Genomic DNA, 21,380 nt, shown 5'->3' with positions numbered 1-21,380 from the left:
ACTTGAATTCACAAAGTTTCGTATTCAAGCTACCGCATTTGATAGCTTTCATGCATTGCGATACATACCATACACTCGGAAACTACAGCAGTGTTAACACTCTCACAGTCAGGATATTTAGCACATAATGCGCATGTAATGGGGAAGCTTAATTGAACTATATTTTCTTTTCAGATCACCAGAGCACAAAGATATTTTGTTTTCTTTTGGGCATTGCGGACGCGCTTAATTTGACGTAGTAGCGATGTGAATGCTATTGCTAAACCTACAGCAAAATGACTTCTCGCAACGCGGAAGAAGAACACTCAAAAAAAAAAAAAACAAGGGAAGGAGTAAAATTTCTTTAGAAACCATACGCTTTCGGCGCTCGAAGAAGACATCATCATTCGTGGGAGCGAAGAAGCTAAAAAAAAGAAAATCAGGGCGGGAACAAACCAACGGGAAACGTTACTTTCTATTCAAACGTACGTCCTCCCTGAAACTGGCGTCATTACAGCTGCATTCAGGACATGCCCTCCTTTTATGGCTCTGTACACAAAGTTAAAGTACGACGCGTCGTTTAAGCCGGAACTTCATTTCTTGCTTCACTTTCTCTCTCTCTCTTCTCACTCCTCGTCGTCGGACGGGCTTCGAGTCTCTCTCGTGTCGCACCGTTCTCTCTCTTCTTTTCTTTTTTTTATATTAAAGCGCTTCTCTCTCCATCGCTCACTGTACCTCGCTTCTAATTTCTATCTCAACACCGTCCTGTAGAGCGCGCTTTCGTGGTGGCAGCCGCCTTTCACGCCATCTCCCGCCCGTCTGGTGCGGCGTGTGAGCGCTTAACCACTATGAGTTCGTCTTAATTAAAGACGATGGCTCCTGCATTGCACACGCATGATTTTTTTTTCGCGAAAAAAAAAAGAAAAGAGAAAACTGGAATCCCGCATAGGAGAGCGAGAGAGTGGACGTTCTGGCGGCGAAAGTGCGGGGTATCTTATTCCTTTCGTCCCGTCGATGAGTAAGGGCGAGGAGGAGGTGACGAGAGCGGGAGAAACGTATAGCAGCCGGGTTAGAATGGGAAAAGTAAAGAAAAAGCGGAGAGCTGCGCTGGTAGTCAAAACTAGCGCGCCGGGAAAAATAAACGTCGATGGAAACATAAAAGATATGTGGTGGAGAGCAGAAGCTGCGCACAAGTAAGGCTTAGATGAAGCAAAGGCCGCATGCTTACAGCTGAAGGTTGGTGAGAGAAAGCGAGCGAGAGGGACGCGTTGCGAGAGAGAGAGAGAGAGAGAGAGGGTGAGAGCGAGTGGAGCGAAGAGCGAGAGAGGTAGGAACGATGATGTTGAAATTCCGCCCGTCCCCGAGAACGACGTCGGACCGGCGGCCACACTAATGAGAAATTGGAGCGTCCCATCGAAACTCCCCCCTCATCTCCTGCACCCCCCCCCCCTCCCGTCTCCCTGCCGTCTCCGCCACCCCGCTTCTTTTCGCTTCTGGACGCACTCGCGCAGTTTCCAGCAAGAAACAAGGAGAAAGAAAGCCACGCTGGGGGGGGGGGGGGGGGGCGGTGCTTGGCAGCAGGCGCGGTTGAAATGTAAACGAACGAATAACGAAATGGATCGCCCGAGATTTGTCGACGAGCCCGCACGCGTGCGCATACAGCTCGTTTCGTTTCGCGAGCTCCAAGCTGTCTCTCAATCCGGCACCGACGACGCGTGTTTGCCATTCCGTCTCACTCAAACCGAGAGCGGGCGGGCGGGTGGGCGCGAATGAATGGATCAAATAAGGGCGGCGCCGCAACCCGTTCGTCGCGTGGAGCGACGATGCAGTCGGCCTTCGTTGGAGACTGCTTTGTGCCAGCCCTGACACCGAGTCGGCATCGCTACTTGTTAGACAAACCGCTCGCTGCCTCCGCGCGAGCCACCTGTGAAGGCTTGTCTCGTGTGGTGCGTGCGCCTCTCGGGAGCGAGTAAATAAGGGAGGAGTACGGAGCGAAGAACGCAGCGTGTAGCCGCAAACCACCGCTGGAAATCTGCGACGAGTTGGATGACGGCTGCCCGCATTGACGAAGTTTCCTTCCTAGTTAGACGCATTCAAGCACGCGAACGAGTTTTCTGAGGCCTTCTGTAGTCGGCGGAAGCCCGGAAGCGGGTAGGTGGTGCGAAAGTCGCTTTGTCGCCACTGTGCAGGGTAAATACGTGCGCGGGGCGGAGTGCGAAAGCAACGTCGTTGCGTTCCTCTTGCGTCGGGCAAAGTTTTGGACACGATGCAAACGAAGTGAAAAACGAGCGAGGGCCATGACGAAACAAAGGTGCGACTTTTCCGAGGGTGTGTCTTAGAGCCAAACTGCATAGTACTCATCTCGAAAGTTCAGTTAGGGAAACGAAGAACACATTCCACAAGCTGACTGGCCTGCAAAAGGCTTTGCGTAAAAGAGAAGGAATTCATATTGTAGGGATGAAGAAGAACGCTATAGTGGGCCATCCTGTCGGGTGGTTTCTAGTGTGTCAATCTTTCCACCGTTTTTGCTCTGGGAGTCCGTGCCCTGCTATGACGGTCGGCCCAAAGGCTGGTGACTAGTGAACACCTCTACAAGCGGTGAAGAGTGCTTCGGCCTACAACGTCAATCCTGGAATTTCAATCCCGTACCCTGCGCTCAACCATGCCTAAAAACGCACCCAAGCAAACACCTCCTACTTCATCCGTGTCGGCACCTCCTCAGACAGTCAGGTGCTCTTGGGTGCCTCGTCACAGGCCTCCCATTTTCAGAGGCGCGGACGACACCGACGTGGAGGATTGGCTGACGAAGTATGAGAGGGTAAGCGCCCACTATGAATGGGTCTACCTCGCAAAACTGAGCAACGTGCTCTTCTACCTCGCGGTTGTGGCCGGTTTCTGGTACAACAACGACGAAACCGACGTGGTCCTCGTTCGAGACCTCTTTATTGGCTGTGTTTGGTCGCCCTGCTGTGCGCAAGCTGCGTGCGGAATCGCGTTTCTGAGAACGTGCACAGGGACCGGATGAATAATCTACCAGCTACGTTGAGAATTGTAGCGAAAAAAAATCATGAGCCATTCCACTCTGTGAAGGTGGTTGACCAGCGGAGCTGTTTAGCATACGACACATAATTTTGAACAAAGGATTGAACTCATTCACTGTCTTGATGGGTGGTCATCGCGACGAAACGTATGCACATTCATTTATTGACTTGATCGGTAGTCATTATTTCACTCGAAACTGCAATCACATGTTTTTATGTCAAATCGATGCACGTACGCCGCTGGGTGGTCGGTTGGAGCGAATCGGTGTGGCATCGCAAGCGATATGTCTGCAACGCGGAAAGCGTAAATCGCTCCCTTTTCGGTACCGACACATCCACATTGAAAATAACTGACAACGACAACAGGGGTAGTATCATCGCAGCTAATTCACGCAAAGCGAGTAGCCATGAACCTTACCGGACTATGGCTAATTGTATTTTTTGCTTGCTTACGGGGGGTATGGGCCATTGCTCACGGCGGTATGAGTCATTGATGACGGCAGTTTTTGACATGCTGTTCAGTATGTTGTATGCGTGATTACAAATAATTTAAACATTTCTTCACCTGTCTTCCTCTCCCTCCTAAGTCTTTATTTTCCTTTTGGCGCAACAATGTATTCATTAAATGTATTCAATAAACTTAAGCATTGTACGCTTCACTTTGCTGAGTGCTTGTAGCTTCTGTCTTACGGGGCTATGAGCCATTGCATTTTTTTGCTTGCTTATGGGAGTATGAATGCTTACGTGGGTATGAATGCTTACGTGCTATGAATGCTTACGTGGGTATGAGCCATTGATGATGATAGTTAATGTTCACGGAGAAGAAAAACGCATGGAACCCTAGCCATGTACAGCTTCGCTGTAATACAGGAACGCTATAGTGGGCCATCCTCTCCAGCACTTCTGCTCGGGTAACGCCGCTCGTGCTGGGAGTCCGTGCCCTGCTCTGACAGTCGGCCCAAACGCTGGTGACTAATAAACACCTTTACAATAAATAACAAAGTGTGTGGAAGACCGCAGCTAATTAAATAAATGTGCCTTTCCAGTATGCACGGGGGCCTGTGAATTATTTACAACCACAGTGTATAATAGACGAAAAGGCAACACAGCGCCGTCACTGAGGAGATATTCCGAAGTTAAATTCAGACACTGATGGACTGCACCTAATTAAGTACTGAAACTAGTTTAATCCGCACTTGACCGTTAGAGTTTTGCTGCATGTGCTGGACGTAGAAAATAGTTTTATTCTAGCTTATTATGATGGTTGCAGTGCGCTGCGTGCCGGGCAACGGAAGAACGAGGACACCGCTCAGTGTACAAAGAAAATATTAGCACGGCGGAACTTTTCTGTCTCTCTCGCAAGCCGTATTCGTGCCACACTGTGCCAAACGAAAATTACAACATAGTCCAACAGGGCGCGCTTTTGGTGAACTCTTTGGTCAAAACCTCTGTTCATAAAAATTCACGACATTGCGAAAGAGCCGCAGATAAACAAGATGGGAAAGGAAGGAGGGTTAGCCGAAGATAAACAGTTGATTTGCTACCCTAAACAGGGGGTGGCATCAGAGGAGACAGAACGAGGGCAGAAGAAAGTACAAGGAACGAATACTTAGAAGTATTACCAAGAATGTAGCGAAGTAAACGCGTGTTCTCATCGTTACCTCGTAGGTGTGGTAGACTTCGCTCCCTTCCTCGGGCCAGTAGCGATGGCACATGGCGACCCCGTTCTCCATCAGGCGACTCAGCATCACGATCACAACGCTGCCTTGTTCCCAGATCATCTGCGAGAAAAAAAATTTTTTTCGAGCAAGTTTAATATGTAATAATGGCACACGTATATAAACCATTCATCGACGACTGTTGCCTATATAGAGACAACACAACAGAAAAATATATATATATTTTTTGCCGAGTTTCGTTTTAGGTACGGATATCTCTGTCTCAATTTATTCGGCCAACACTAAATAATATGCGGCGAGCGTTATTTGACGGATTAGAGCAGGAACAGGGAACGAAGAACAAGTTTGGCTCCGGGACTCGCGTTCTTTGCAAGTAGTGTCAGAGAGAGAGAAAAAAACAACAGTGGTGCAAAATTCCCGGCTGCAGTGGTAGAATACATGTAATGTACAGAAGAAGTTGCAATGTACACCTCCGTGTCACACGTGACGAGAACTGTCTGCAGAAGTTCCGAAAGACGCGACAAGGGGCCTGGGGCGAAGCTCGATACCAGTATTCTACCTGGTGTTGCCAACCTATTACTGAGAAAAGTGATCGCTAACTATATATATATATTATTTCTTTTTTCGCGTTGAGTGTTTTTATTGAAAAATAAACGTTTGAAATGAAACGAAATGAAAAATAAACGTTTCCTTCAGATACTTTTGCATCTCGTTCTTCAAAAAAAGTTAACAATTGATGAGAAGTTTGTTCCTCTGATGCTTGCCTAAATGTCTCGCTTTTTGTTTAAAACACACTTTTCCAATAGAACAATGTAGCCACATGTTGAAACATTAACGAGGACGCAAGGCAGGCCCCTTACATTTGCTGGCTCTTCGCAGACACAACAACAATACGAAAACATCTTTGAACATACGTCATAGCTTACGCGTCTAGCTATGGGATATCGTCGTGCTGCGACTACGCGCTTACTTCGCGGCATGCGCTATAGATTCGCGTATTATATTCTTCTAGATTATAAGACACTAAAGAGGAACGCTTAGCCAGCTTATACTGATTAAGTATACATTCAAAACTGTATTTTCGACAATTTGCTTGTTAGACGTTGATTCTCATTACTAAAGCAAAGATTACCTTCTGTTAATGTTTTTTTTTTTTTTTCACGCCGGCATCCCAGCGCCCGCGCGTCTGTGTGACGCCACGTATTAAAACTGATTTTTTCATATCTGGGTCTCGAAACTTGCTAAGTTTCGTTTCTGGCTCCTTTGATATACGGTATAGTCTATATTCATTAGGAACAAGTAAACTAGGCCCGAGCAGACGGGCCGTCAAAATCGGTGACGTCATGGTGTGCCGGTGCTAGAAATTGAAGGGGGTGTCGCCACCCGTCTTTCATTTTTTTTTGCGTATTTTGTGACTTAGAAGCAAGCCTAATCTAACGGTGAGAGTGCCTTATTTGGTGTTGCAGAAAGGTAATTTATCAATGCAACTAGGCTACGTTTTTTTGTCTATTTAGTGTCTGTTTACGTACACTCTGTAAGTGCTCTATGTTGACGCGTTTGTTCCTGTGTGCTTGTTAGTGCATGCGTATGAACGCTCGTCTCTTCTCCCGCTCCAGCGCACCCACGTGAAGCAAGCAGCGACACCTGTAGCCGGGGCTAACACCTCCGGTTTCCGTTAAAAACGCCCTTCTCTTGGTATCGCCGAGCAATAAAAACTGTCACGCGTATGCGTCTTGCGTCTTGCGTATGCGTTTTGCGTATGGGTGCCAGGTGGTGTGTCCTTCAGGGTGGCTGCCATTAGCTATTTGATGTTACCACGATGGTAGTCAATGACTCCAAAGAAAGTTTGATGCATTCCGTTACGCCAAACTGCCTCAGGGTGCCGCTGGTTCATACGTCGCTTAACCGGCATACGGATACTTCATGCAGGATTTCACTGCGGAGGCAGTGAAATGCTCGATCGGGGCATTCATTTGGTCACGCCGCGGCATGCGTCGTCGTGCCGTTCTCGTGCCGTCGTGCTGCCGCAGCCATCGCCATCTTCCCGTAGAGTTGTAGGCATTGGAATGAAGGAGAGAGGTGGTGGGTGACTGCTGTCGCAATAAATTAGTTCAGAACTGAGACGATACCTTGAAAAAATATTTTTTTGTTTTATTGGAACCGAAGTGGCGTTTCTCATGAAACGCTCACGTCCAGTGTTTGAGCAACTAGGAAAGCCGCATTGGTGATTTGGGTCTTCACGTGTTCTACATTGCGGATTAAACTCGTGACCACGGTGCTTGCGCATTCAAGCCTTGATATAGGCGCCATTGCTATAGGTTGAAACCGCAACTACGCGCTCGGCGGTAAAATGTCACGTGCACGGAGTCGTGGCGGAGTGTAATGAAACTTGGAGGGTAATCCCTTTTTTACTGTTGCGCATTTCTATAAGTTACGTTTGTTACCACGAACCGAAGAGAACGACAAAATAGGCAAAATTATTTGTGCGCGTCCTGTACAAGAAGTTAGGTTGGCGCTTCGGGCTTCGCTTGGCTGCTTCACATTGCGTTAAGTAAAGCGAATCACTGATCACTCTGAAACAGCGTAACAGCTAACAACTTATTTACTATATCTAGTTGGCCTGAACGTACTGAGGCACCCTAACGGCTAGTTTGTCTACATTTGCACTGTGGGCACCGAAACAAGAGAAAGTGATTGGCGTGCAGCTGGCTTAGGAGTGTCAAGCTGTCACTGTGACTTTTGACCTCGCTTTTATGATTAGGTTGTAAGCCAGAGGTTACATAAGATTCAGTACAGACTCTTGCAGGAATCTGGTAGAAAACAGAGTCGAAAAGTGAATGCACTAAAAAAAAAAGATAACAATAATTTCGAATACATCCCGCACCTGCCAAAAATCAGCCGTTGTGTGAGGCAGGGGACCCTGGCTGGCGATGTACGCCGGGTTTCGTGGGTCATGGTCCGTCTGTAAGGAGATGCGCGAACGGGTAAGTCACAAGAAAGCAATGTGTCCGAAAAAAAACAAGCCTAGCAGTGATCCTGCTCCGCTTGTGAGACGTACAGTGTTATTTCGTTGTAGCGCAAGCTAACAAGAGAACAGAAAGGCACATCTGACACAGCGCTAACTTTCAACAACATATTTATTTCCCGTTCTCGTCGCTATATATACACCCTCGAAACGTCATACAGCATGTGTAAAATTTCGGTGAAGTTTACACGCGCTGTATGACGTTTCGAGGGTCTACATATAGCGACGAGAACGGGAAATAAATATGTTGTTGAAAGTTAGCGCTGTGTGTGTCAGATGTGCCTTTCTGTTGTACTTGTTCAGCTTGCGCTACAAGAATATAACATATGCCGTACCAACAGGCCCCTATAGTTATCCTCAGAGATGTACAGTGCAGACGTGCACGCTACAGAGTCATTCAGTCTAGGCCGCGTGTGAAATATTATTTTGCGCTGCTGCTCTTCTATACATATCCAGCGTATTCTCATAATAGACGCACGCACGACATCGTGTATACGCGCTGGCTGAAAGAAAAAAAAGAACAAAAAAAGAGAAATTAGAATAACGGTGACTCTAAAGTGGTGACAGGTTGGTAAGGCCTCATTGTAGTGCCTTTTTTTTTCTTTTGTCCTTTTTTATGGAGGGTCGAAAAATAGACCGTTTCTGACAGCGAGAAATACATTCAACTAGCAGCAACAAACGCCATTAAAGGTAGCTCATTTTCTGTCTCTCAATAGCAGGGAGAAGAATTACAGCTGCGTCAGCGAGTGGTGTTGCAGAGCTCTTTTGAGTAAGCTTCTCTAACACGGCAGCGTTTCTTCATTGGCCGGTGACCGTGCTACCCTCGACTCATGATGAAGATAGGCGCGATAAGGAGACAACCACTGTGGTGATAGCAAATCACGAAAATACATTACGCAAAATAAGTTTTGCGAATAGAGGCGCAAGTTCTCAACGCTTACAAATGACGGAGCTCCGCCGGCGCATTGACTCTGTGACACTATGACATAAACACACTATGACATTGACACTATGACATTGACACTATGTATGATAAAGAAAACATATCGAAAGTTATAGCGATTGAAATGGTTTTCTGGTACACACACTGGTGGTCGATATTGCTTTTTTTTCATTCCTTCTATTGTTCAAACATTACAAAATATCTAGCTGGAGAATCACTACAACAACACCTAATCGATTTTAGTAAGGTACGACATTTCAACCACTGGAGAATGTTTACATGATGTACAGCAGAATGACTCACGCGTCCTTAAAGATCACTCCATACTTATTAAGTTTAACTTAACGTAAACGAAGTTATGGTTAGATAACATTTGAGTGACTTACGATTGTGCTGGCGTTGATGTAATCAGAACCGTTCGCGTTGGAGACGTCGTTGAGGATCACTCGTGAATGGTCGTCTATAAATAGGTGGAAAAGGAAAATGCCGAGGTGTTAAGTACAAATACATACTTTGCGTACTCTAGGTCGCGGAAAGACAGGCACGATCGCAATTTGCACGGTGGCCGCAGAAAAATATAAAACACAGCAAGTTTTATGCGTTGCTGATATCGCTGAACCATGTTCACGCATCAAGAAAATACGAAAGTAACGCCGCTGAATAAACATTGGAACATCTCATCACTGCCAGTGTTGTATGGGTTCGAACCTTGCACGTGAATATATACATGTAGTACGGTGCAGTACTACATGCCTGTACCGTGGGCAATTTCATGTAAACTGAAAGTCACGTGGCCTCTCCAAGGCAATTCACGTACCGACTGTCATGTCTGTGTACATTAGTCACCACATTCCGCAACTTGAGGCTTTTCCTCCGTGTTCGTCTTGCCGCGAAAAGAAATGGCCCTGAACATTCAAGTTCTCATGACGCAGCTTGGCCAAGTCTTATGGAGCATCAGGGCTGGCGACTTCAATTACAGACAAATAAGCGAGAACTGCAGGACGTAAGAGATAAAGAAGTTCACGTCGTCAATTTGTATACTACACAGCAGCTCAACCATAGGATAGAAGGCACGCAATAACTACAGTTAAAGCAATATTAAAGCGAAAGCTCCAGCCACTGTTAGAGTGTGACGAGAATAAAACGCGACAAAGTGTTCACGTGCAATGGCTGATTCAAGTCATCTAAGTTAGTCGGAACTTAGAATTTGACAGCGCCGGCAAGGGATTAAAGACTGGCGAATGTAGCGTAAGTAGGTGGAGCTGTTATGCATGACTTTTCCGGCTAAATCGTTGTCTCGTTCGCGCTCAAATTTAGCCTGGAGGTAGCATACTGTAGCGGATGTAGGTTTAATGCAAGATTTGTGAACATTACTCACCCGTTTTCTCAATAATAATAATAATAATAATAATAATAATAATAATAATAATAATAATAATAAAAAACTCGGCACGTGTCATGCTTCGCTGTTACAGCGGGAGATGGCGCCACTGTTCCGCCCCGGCAAATTATACGCTTCTTGTCTGGCGTCACCGCTAACGACGCGTGCTCATAATTTATTCTCAACGAAATATGTAAGCAGTGCTCTCAAACGGGGTTTTAAATTGCACCCACCAAGAAATGCCTCCTTTGCGATAAATTTGGCCTTGGACGAGCCAGCAGAATCGGCGGAAGAGTCGTGTATACCTGACGGGAGATACTTACGAGGCAATGAGGATAAGGATACTTGGCGATGCAAAACTTTATTTATTATTTTAACATGAATACTTTAGCTGCTCAGATTTTCGTGTTGTTCGAGAGAGAGAAAGCAAATTATAAATGAAAGGCAGAGAGGTTAACCGGGACTGAGCCCGGTTGGCTACCCTACACCGGGAAAAGGGAAGAGGGGAGGGAAAGGTTAAAAGAAGAACAGGAAGTCCACTGGGGATATCGATCGGTCACTCAGTCCTGTTGTACTCGAAATGCGAAAACTGCGAGCACAGTGCTGCCGTTCCTCTGGCAGCCGAAAGAAAAAGAAAGAAAACAAACAAGAAAAAAAAAACGTTCCAAGGCAGCATGAGTGTACGAACAATTTATCGGTTGAATATTTCTCATGCTCATCCCAACAACGAGACGAAGCAAGACAAAACGAAACCCATAGGCGCGACAATGCTTCGCAGTGGCCAGCGGGGCACCGTTTGAAGGGCTCCTTTTCTCTCTTTCAGCTTAAATTGTAGAAACAACAAAAAAACAATAAACGATGGAGCAAAACGAACGCCACGAAGCCTTCAGGTGAAACTGTCGCTTACACGTGCCGAACTTCTCCTGTTCTCTGCTAAAGTCGGAGTGTCCCTTCGTCGCCGGCTCGACCCTGTTGCAGCTCGAGCTGTCTGTCGGACGAAGAAGATGGGCACGACGGAATCGAAGAAGACAAAAACAAAACAAGTGCGCGAAATTGAGAGAGAGAGAGAGAGAGAGCGAGAGTTGGAAAGTACACGAAGCCAAAGCAAGAGGATCCGGAGTGAGCGGTGCTGGAAAAGAATCGATCGCAGTGACCCTGTCGCCCGGCTGCTGCTCCGATCCCGCAGTTGCCCCGGACGCAGCAGAGTCGGGGGGACAAAGCCGCGCGTAACGACGTCTAATCCCGTCCTTTCCCGGCCCGTCCATCCGCCCCAACTCCCCCCCGACCGACGCCCAACAGCGTAGCGCGCTTACCAACGTGGGTGCGCATCACCCTAGCGCCATCGTCCGGGCCAGCTAGCGAGCAGCGGCCTCTGTGACGGCAACATCAGCAGCGGAAGCGATGCAGAGAAGCTTGCCACTCCGGGGCCGGCGCCCACGTATTGGCTGCGCGCCGGTGCTTTTCGTGCAGCGACCTGAACGCCGAAGCCGCGTGCACGATGGAGAAAAGACGCGAGACGTCTTGCGGCTTAAACATGCTGCCTAGCGCCGCCACTAAAGTGGGACGGGCGCGCCTGAAGGATCAGACTGTCCATCTTACGATACACACGAGGCTTTTAAAACAGGATGGCCGACCAGGAGCACGCGCAGCGTTTGCGTCTCCATACCTCGCCTTCTTGGCGCTGCACGCTATACTGCTGCTTTGTCGTCGCGTGCACGCCCAAATGCCTCGTAACAATACTTCCAAGTTTGGCAGCTCTTGCTCGCGGTGTTCTGACTGTGCCGAGGAATGATCTCAAGCGTTTTCCTCTGCAGCGGTGGCAGTTCGGTGCAACTAATCGCCCAAGAATGGTGCGGTCGGCGCTGCCACGCTTTTCGGGATGGTCCGCGGTCATCCGTGAACATATAAGCGGCCAGCAGTTTCTCGAGAATCAAGTTCCTAACACTGCACGCTATTGCGGAGCCGCGTACGGTTCGTACGTCTGGCCTGCGCGCGCTGATGACCATCGTTCCATCGGTCTTCTCGTCGTCCGACTCCTTGCTGCAGCCACTGACTTCTTTCTCTGTCACGGGGACGAAGGGGAGACCGCACTGCCTTCTGTCAGCCTCGCGTGGCCGAAGCAACAGGTCGTACACACCGTGCCCATTGTAAGGTGCTCCGAAAACGGGCAAGAAATCGCTTTGGGCAGCGTTGACGCCCCGCGGAAGCTCTTCGTATGGTGGATGAAGTCGAGAAGTTCCCTTAAAAACAGAACTTCCGTTGTTTTCTAGCTTTTGTTATCTTTGTTGTGTATGTGCAATCACGCTCCGTGTTAAGTAAAACCTCAGTTTTGAGCTCGACGCCTGTCTTCTTCTTCTACCCGTGGCGTTGCGCATTCCACGCTGCTTTATTCAGGATGCAAGTGTAGCAACCCGTCCAGTTGCCGATCACACTGTTGTATGTCGTCGTAATGTTTTTCAGCGCTGTATACGAGAAGAGTAACTCACGTTATTTAACTGAGCGTTTTCTAATCGCTCCGCGGTACGGTAAAATTTATTATTATAGTTCAGCCAGTGTTACGGTCAATACGCGTCATTGGTCAAAAAAGTGCATAAAAGTGAGCGATCCTCGGTCAAAATGAACGGATCAAAGGTGCTTGAATTCAGCTCAACATTGCGAGATGCATGCGTGCTCGACTGCCTTAGTGTGTCCGATTTTGCAGCTCCGGTTACCATAGCGACATCTAACAACAGAATAGTAAATACGGGCATTCATGCTATTCTACAACATAATGGGCATAGCAACACACGTGTGAGTCAGTACTTTAGTGGTGCCAAGCTATAACAAATTACAGCAACTCACAGCACTGCTTTTAGGCTGCCTTTCCGCACTCGTGATTTGTGTGTGAGCTCGTTCTTGAGGATTTTATTGCTTTAAATGACCACACGTATAAACTGGTAGCAATTACTCTAGTTGGTCTTGCTTGCGGAAGTGCCTTTGAGCTTTCTTCACAGAGATGCACAAGACCCTCCTCGAAATCACATACACTATGTACACAGGATGCCTTACATCGCTATGTACAGCAAATCCAGGCGCGGCTTATGCACGCATACTCACAAGTGAGGACGTCCGGGTAGCGGTTCTTCTTCATGTTGGCAGGCAGCGAGGCGATCGCCGTGGAGCAGGGGTCCGCCTCGTAGGCGCACAGCGCCTCCCACTCCCGGTCGAGCCGGTCCTTGCACTTGAGGTGGTCCTCCATGTAAGACTGTGGGGCAAAATCACAAGGTAGCCTTTGGGGCCAGCTCGTTTTTGAAGCTGTTCACGTACGGTAACCTTCATACGTCAACCCGAACGCGCCTTAAGCGTCTATTTGCTCTTCCTACAGAGGGTATAGATGGCCTCTGGTTGGAGTGACTGGAATGAAGTTATAACTTAATGCGTCGTTTTTTTTTCCGAAGTATTTCATGTTATAGTTCATCTTTATAGAGCCCGTGCTTATAGCAGCTATGCTGCTAGCTTCATTAGTCAGGTTAAGTCTGAGTCTAACACGTCCACAGTAATCTTGACCGTGCTTCTTTTTGTAGCTGCTTTAGTATGTCTAAGGTTGGTTAGCCGTTTGGCAAACTTCGAAAGCGTGTTGGAGGTCGATCAGCGCCGGGTTCGTTTTTTTTTTCCCGCTCGGATAGACATGCGGCATAACCTCAGAATGAAATTGAATATGATCGTGTAGACCCGTTTCATACAGATACCGTAAAATAGACTTCAAAAATATGTTGTCCACGGAGTATACTTACTACTTCGCGGTGGTAAGCATTCAAGATGGTCCATTCTCTTAGGCAAAACGTGTTTCCTGTCAGTTTTGTTGTTTCATTAGCCCGACGTTACATAAACATATCGTGTAATGGAATCTAAAAAATTGCAGCGTGGCTTTTGAAATAGCTTGTTGCTACTCCGTATCAGGGAGCAAATACATGAAATTCCCTGTTAACTTTACTTACACCGAACTTTTCAATTTGTTCACAGAGGACACCAGTTGACAAACGTTTTTCTGGCATCGGACACTGTCGCCCTAAGTTACAACAAACGGTGCGGCCCAATACGTAAAGCAATAAAAAAATGATTTTTTTCTTTAAGAATGCACTGTTTTATACGTCGGAATGCATATTCCAATTTTCCGCCTTTCCGGTTGCGCATTGGACAACGTTGAATACACGGTCATAACCAACGTAGGCTATTCATTGCAGCGCGTTTTCAACCGCGCACAGAGGAACTATATCGACGTCGATTTCAAGTTGACCATTATGGGCTGCATCGATACGGAATACAGACCTGCACTACCTTCTGTGGTGCAGGTCCCGCGCTGCAAGCCATCTGCAGATGTCGTCTAAACCGTGTGGGTCATCACGTCATCCTGCCGCTAGATCTGCTTAACACTGTCCACAATTCTGCTCTGTCTTGAACTCGAAGCGGGAGACAGGGCTTCAAAATCACACGCCGCAAACATTTACATGCCGAACGGCAAGCTAAGGTTAAAAAAACTGACTCGCCGTTTCGGCCCTGCGAGAGCGGATGTCCAGCGAAGCTGTTGAAAACCACCATTACGAAAGCTGAGGGAGTTGTGCAATGTCTTATGGCTTTAGAGTAATGGAAGTAATGCTATTTTAGAGTAATGGTAGCAATGAGAGTAATGGTAATCTCGACAACACGCTGCCGCCCATAGTGAGGTTGCAACTACATTGAAATCGGTTGCTAGGCTGGTTACTAAGGCGAAAGCCTTAAGTGGCTTGTACTCCCGATGGCCTGGAAAACGCGGCCTGCGGTGCAAAAAGTCACGTGAGCTTGTCTCGCGCAGACACGCGCTCGTCGCCGTCTTCTTCCACTGCTCGCTCCGATGCCGCTCGTCATGCCGAAAAAAGGCAGAGTTAATTAAGATAGATTTAATTCAGGCCCTCGAACCCCCGACCTTCGGTAGGAGTTGAACCCTCGAAATTATGTGGAAGTCGAACCCTCTACGTTTGATGTTGAGGTGAAGTTAACTAAGGCACCGTTAATTAATGTAGCGTTAATTAAGACACTCGAACCTACGACCTTTGGTGGGCGAAAACAAGTAGTAAGTAACAACGCATTAGAATGGGAATGTCAAGTAATTTAATGAATGTCTCTTGAGCGCGCAAGCTTTAGCCTTCACCCTCTTTGGCGTATGATAAAGTGATTGCGATGTTTTTTTTTATATACGAAAGGCTGGAGGCGTCACTTCCCACGTCGCAAGTTGCCGTAGCGGTGGCAGCTTGCGCAAAAGTAATCGGGAAACGTATGCGGGAAGCGCTACGTACTTCGCATTGTTATCAGGAGCGCCTTATCGCCAGTTATGCGGTACGGATGCTTGTTTTGAGTTTGTTCTTTATAGAAATGTAGGCGGTTTTGTATGTTGCATGCGCGATTCCAAAGAATGCATGCACTGTTCGCTTCACTCTGCAGAGTGCTTGTAACCTCTGCTTTACGGTGTTATGAGCCGTTGCATTTTTGCTTGCTTACGGGAGTATGAGCCATTGATGAGTCACTGCTTTTAGCCTACGGGGATATGAGCCACTGCTCTGCCCTGCACTGCCGACGGGATCGGCCCGCCATTGTTTTCTGTCGACGTTACGCCACGAAGAAATTCCAGGATCATAGCCATAGGCAGCTTCGCTGTAGAAACAGAACAGGGTTTTTCTGTTTTCTGAGGCCTGTGGGCGCCGCGCGTGCCAAGCACCGCCTCATCCGTCTTCTCCATACCAACCGGAACCATTGCGCAGTAATTTGGAAGTGATCGCAAGCGGATTACGTTGCCCGGCGCACTTTCTGTGTGGCAATGTCACGAAAGGAGCGTGCGCGCAAATTTGGTAAGTTGGGGAGACGAGTGCAGTGGTTTACGAAGCCAACGAATTGGAAGTGGTTCATGTTCAGCGAGCGAACGGGTCTACCGGCTTCGATATCTTGAACAGCATCAGTAAAACGAAGTTTCTTGCAAAGCGACGAATGGGGTAGATAAAAAGACACGGAAGGAAGAAACAAGCGGATGGCGAATTATGAAACGAAGAAGCTGCTGACTTGAAAAAATCAAAACAAAAAAAAAATTTCCGCCTAGGCGGGCAATTCGAAGTTATCGGCAGTGCGTATCATAGTTAACTCCACAGTCCTTTGACTTTCGAGTTTACGTGACGCCCATGCGCCAAAGCAGCAGTTGAACCTCGGTGCGCCGAAGCTTGTCTTGGATATCAGAAGCGTCGTTTTCGTGCCTGCTTTCGAATAAAGACTAACTGACTGGCTGACGATCCATCGGTTGATGGATATTAATATATTAATTCATTATTTTCATTCGAAGTCATCCGAACGTCGAGCTATGAAGACGACGGTGGTGGTCTTCTTGCGAACGCAGTTGTCTTGGGATCTTCACCCTGCGTTTGCTTTTCTGAACTCACATGTTTATTGACGTGAAAGTACCAAATGGTCCATTGAGCGATAAAGCCGGCGTCTGTAGCAGCGAAACGGTGTTGCGCGATGGGGGAGAGCATCCCCGCGACGCCACGTCACCAGCGCGCCTCGGCGGTGTAGATACGGCGACGCGACGCCGCGGGGCGAGACGGGTTGTCGTTGGCGAGGCAGTCGCGTGACGCGCGCGTGCGGATGCCGCCGCCTCGCTTTCCGAAGCCGAATCGCCCCCCCCCTACCTAAAGATATGCATCCTATCTACAACAAAGAGAGGAGAGCTCACAGGACTAAGGCTCTAGTAAATAAACTTAAAGACACACCGGCGCATAACGTAGCGTACGTGGACGCCGATTGCGGCAGAGACGGGGCTGCGGTATCGACGGTGGTTGATGGCGACGGGTGTGTTAAGATAGCGTGCTCCAGGTGCACGAGGGACGCCTGTACAGCCGAGGAGGTTGCAGTAGCGCTCGCTTGTGCGGGTACAAAAGCGGGAGTAATACTATGCGATAACAAATTAGCTATCCGAAATTTTAACAAAGGGAGAATCTCGGAAGAAGCCCTTCACATTCTACTCAAAAACCCTCCCAGGAGGGACATAACATTTATTTGGGTACCGGCCCATGAAGACGTCCCATGCAACGAAGCCGCTCACGTGCTCGCCCGAGCACTCTACCACCGGGCAACTCTAGAGCAGCCAGTTCCAGGGATAAAAGATGGCATGATCACGTACAGGGAAATTGTCGATCACTACAAAGCCGAAAGAAGAATCTTTCCGCCTCCGCATCGGTCTCTCTCTCTCGAGGACGCTCGCATTTGGCGACGCCTCCAGGGAAACTATTATACATCACATTGGATCTACTTAACAGAGACGAGGGACTATAACGACGCCCTCTGCAAAATTTGTAAGCAAAAAGGTACGCTAGACCATATAATATGGGAGTGTGCTGGCTCCCCAGGGGTCAAGGAAAACATTGACAGTAGAAAAGCCTGGGAGGCCTTGCTCTCTCTTTCTCACCCGCTGGGCTTAGCTATAGCGCGCCTGCGGCCTTGGCCAGCCGCTGCTGTTTCCGCGGTCTCTCTCTCGTTGCGCAGGGCGCCGGTGGCATGCAGCATTGGCACCGCAGGCAGGCTGCTGCTGCTAGCTGGCTCGGGCAGCACGCATCGCTATGGCACATAGGACCGCTCAGCGGCGTTCAAATGGACATTAGCGCTTTCGCATTAACAATTCATAATAAGTGCTTAGGTGCCCTTGTATACTTCATTATTATTAATATTATACTTATTATTCCCCTACTCTGCGCACTTGTGGTAGCGGCAAATCGAACAACGAAATAAGAAAGGACTCAAGGTAAGGATAAAGGAACGACATCCCGAGACCGAGGGACATCGAGAAAGAAAAGAGGCATGCACACTGCGCTGTCGAAAGAGGCCCGGCGCTCTAGCCGACCGCGTACTCCACGGCTGCCGCTTCCCTCCGGCTTCTCTGCGGGCAACTGGCGCGGACTTTGCAGCGGCCCCGAGGGAGAAGCGCGGCCGCACTCGCGCCCTCGGACCAAATCTGACCGCCGCGGCGTCTCCCCGCCGCGAGCGAGCGGGTGCGTTGGGCAACTAAGTACACCGGACGCGCCGCGGTGGCGTGCGCCCCCGGTGAATTACAACAAGCGCGCGGGGCCTTCTCCCGTCGCACGCCGCTGGCACCTTCCCCCGCCCCACACCCAACATCCCTGGCGAAGCTTCTCCATTCCATTTGTTGCACGTAGATGGCTGGAAACGACAGTGCGGCGACGTCGACGGCAGTCAGTCCACGCCGGCCTCCCAGACTAGTGGCAGAACACCTCGTTGCTCTATCTTATTTCTCGCGCCACGCTGTACTCCGTTTCTTCAATCTCGCTGCTTGCTTGTTTTGTGTGTTTGCCTTATTCCCACCTATCGCGACGTTCTCGCGAACGATAGGAAGAGCTGGCCTCTCTCGATGCTGGCTGGCCAGCTGCCTGTCCCTCTGTAACGGTACAGTAGTGGTTACGGCAGGCGAAAGGCAGCGAAAGCTCCGAGCGTTTCCTTCGTCCCGCGTTCTTTTGCCCCTCCCCCGCTGTGAACTACTGCGTTTTCATTCTATTGTATTTTCTTGCAACGCCTTCCCGTCTAGATTGGTCATGAAGAGAGACGTCCCCTAAAGGCGCCCGTTTGTTAGAAAACACACCCGAATGCTGTAGCCTTTGGAACTTCCGATCTGCAGTTATATATCCCATTTTTTATGTCTCATTTCGTCTGGAGCTGACTGACATGATCGTTAAAAACTATTGTTCCCGGAACATTTTTTTTGTCTCTCTGTGTTATTAGCGCACCTTGCTCTTTCCTGCGACACGGAGCCGACCTCGCACGGTGCGCTAACGAGGTAGTGTTGCCCTTTCTTGCCTGTAGGTGGCAGAACCGGTCTTCGTACAATGCGGCTCACGTGAAAAAAAAAAAAAAAACTTATATGAAACACGAACGCATCCGGACACTGCCTTTCCCCTTTGTTTTGCCTGGGTTTTAGTTAAAATGACGTCCTTTGCTGCAAGATGTTTCCGACTGGAATTCTTAGAATGATTTCGGGTGCGGCGATTGTTCAGCTACCGGGGTAATGATCGTTAATACATAGATTTGTCTGATTTTCAAACTTACGCCTTCAGACGTTCTTGTGGCTTTATTTGCTACCATTTATCTGCCTTTATTGGCCTATAGAAATGGCTGTGAATCGAACCGAAGACCTAGTGGCCGGTAGGGAAGCTGTAGCCTTTGAACCAACGCAGCAGGTCTGAGGGAACTTCGTCAGCTAAAAAATGCAACAAACGTTGGAAGTATCCTCCATTGTGTGCCTTTTTCTCTTTCTTTTTTTCTTTTTTTAGATTGTGTGACGGCTTTTTTTTTCAGAACTTAACACGAGCAGATTATAAGTGATCGAAATTAAACTGATAAAGATCAAAATGATCAAAATCGTACTGTAAGGGGTTATAACTCTACGGCGCTGTGGGGGAATCAGCTAAATACGGTGGTGAAGCCAGGTTACCACATAGTTTTACTTCATTGGTCTCGGGAGAAAAAGTATTGACTAGAGAAACGAATGGGAGGAAGTAAACATTGGGCTTACCAAGATCATGTGGCCAGTGGAAATGTCCAGGTTAGACGTCACCGGTTCCTCGCTCCTGCGTAGACAGGAAAAAAAAAAAAGCCAACGTGTGATGCTTCTGTTGAGATGTAAGTATCAGCCAAGAAAGGCAAGCAGAAAATGACACAAGCAGACGGAGAAAGAAGGCGGGACAGACTCGGCGCCCAAAGTCCGAAGCGAAATCAGTACAGCGACGCAGCAGCCTAAAAAGCCGACGAAAGAGATAATGAGTCGCGCTTCGCCAAAGAACAAGAAAAAAAGAAAACATCTTAAAGTAACCCGAACTTTGCCTCTTAAAAGTCGTTAGCTAGAGACAGGCCAGCGGTCAAACACATCATTCAGAACTTTCGGTTCCCGTGCAAGCGCTGTATATTTGCCTTTAGAACTTGCTCGCTCCCCCCCCCCCCCCCTCCCCCTCTTACCACCCCTCGGGGCGCACGCCCACATACACGCCGGGTCCTCTAATTGAATCAGACGCAACATGGCATTAGGGGGTCTCCCGGCGGATATAAAATTAAGAGTCCACTCTCACTCACTGCGCCGTCTGTTTGAAAAGCGCAAAAAAAAAAAGTTCACGACAGCGCTCCCCGAATACGGTCCGCGCGCCGACATCAAAAGCTGGCACTCGGAAGGTTGCTCAAATTGAGAATGACCGAACACGAAGAAGCATCGGCGGCAAAGCGATTAGGCACACTTAACGAGCCGCGCTCTCCGGTTCTGTAATTATTTAGCGAAGGGCGGAGCAAGCACCGCGGGCGTGAGGCGACGGTTTCGCCTTTGCTATACCTGTTGCCTAGACTCCGTATTATACTCGCTGTTCGAGCGACCAATATAATTTTAAAAGACACCGAAGAGGGAGAAAAAAAATTCTTTGACGTATATAATAAGGTGCCCCTCTACAATACAACAAAAGAAGAAAGAGAAACAAAAGAAACTGCCAGCTTTTATTGATGGAAGACGCTTGGTAATCCAAGAAAGAACCAGAACGAAAAACCTCGACGCCATGGATCTTGACTGTCTCTGCTCGGACCTAGTTAATTCATTTATCTGCAACAGTGGACTAAATAGCATTCTAAAAGAGCCAAAGATTGTACTTAGCAAGTATCGATAACTTCGGATGAGCCACAATGGCCCGAATACGAGGAAGTGCTTCGAAGTCCGTGGTGGTCGCGTGCACTGTCGCACTGGCGCTACGGTTTCGGCGCGAAATTGATTAAATGCTACTTTGACCTTCACGTTGTCTGGCAATAATAAACCGATCACCGCATAGTTAACGAAAATGGAGTTTTGAAATAATTGTTTATCTGTATAAGCCGATTTAGCGTTTCTTACTTTATCCTATAAAGCGGAAGATATCGCGATTAAAGGTCAACTGTAACAAAGTTTCACGTTGGCTACATTGGTCGTACACAGGTAGCTTACCGGTTATTCTTTTCAGGCGTCAATTACGTTTGCTTACTGCAGATTTAATTTGACCACGTTTCTTGCACCTTCACGACCATGAATAGCGCACATGTTCGGAAAGGACCGAGAATGTCAAAAATGTTTCATTGAGTTTCATTGACTCTATGGAGTCCGCATTGACTCTAGATCCCTGTATATGGAGCCCGCGCTGAGTATGCGGACTCCATACAGGGAGATACGAGTCAGATATGAGAACGTACGCTGTTTCATGTCTAGTGCACTTGGAAAGCAACTCCCCCCTCTCCCCGCACACACTGTCCAGCCGCTTCA

General features: G+C 48.2%; 1 protein-coding gene across 3 annotated transcripts in view; it reads right to left on the bottom strand.

Annotated features, from left to right (window-relative positions):
• IA-2 (tyrosine phosphatase IA-2) overlaps positions 1 to 21,380 on the bottom strand; it is a 663,183-nt gene that overhangs the window by 24,612 nt on the left and 617,191 nt on the right. For all 3 annotated transcript variants that reach the window (XM_070532244.1, XM_065429889.1, XM_070532245.1), the window contains 5 exons: positions 19,629 to 19,683; positions 13,145 to 13,292; positions 9,054 to 9,127; positions 7,584 to 7,661; positions 4,682 to 4,801 (listed from right to left, as the gene is read on the bottom strand). In XM_070532244.1, coding sequence (XP_070388345.1) covers positions 4,682 to 4,801; positions 7,584 to 7,661; positions 9,054 to 9,127; positions 13,145 to 13,292; positions 19,629 to 19,683 — 475 coding nt within the window. The remainder of the gene's footprint in view (positions 1 to 4,681; positions 4,802 to 7,583; positions 7,662 to 9,053; positions 9,128 to 13,144; positions 13,293 to 19,628; positions 19,684 to 21,380) is intronic.

The sequence above is a fragment of the Dermacentor albipictus genome, chromosome 1 (assembly GCF_038994185.2).
Source record: "Dermacentor albipictus isolate Rhodes 1998 colony chromosome 1, USDA_Dalb.pri_finalv2, whole genome shotgun sequence".
NCBI classification, from domain to species: Eukaryota; Metazoa; Arthropoda; class Arachnida; order Ixodida; family Ixodidae; genus Dermacentor; species Dermacentor albipictus.
This window is presented reverse-complemented; position numbering and strand designations above follow the sequence as displayed.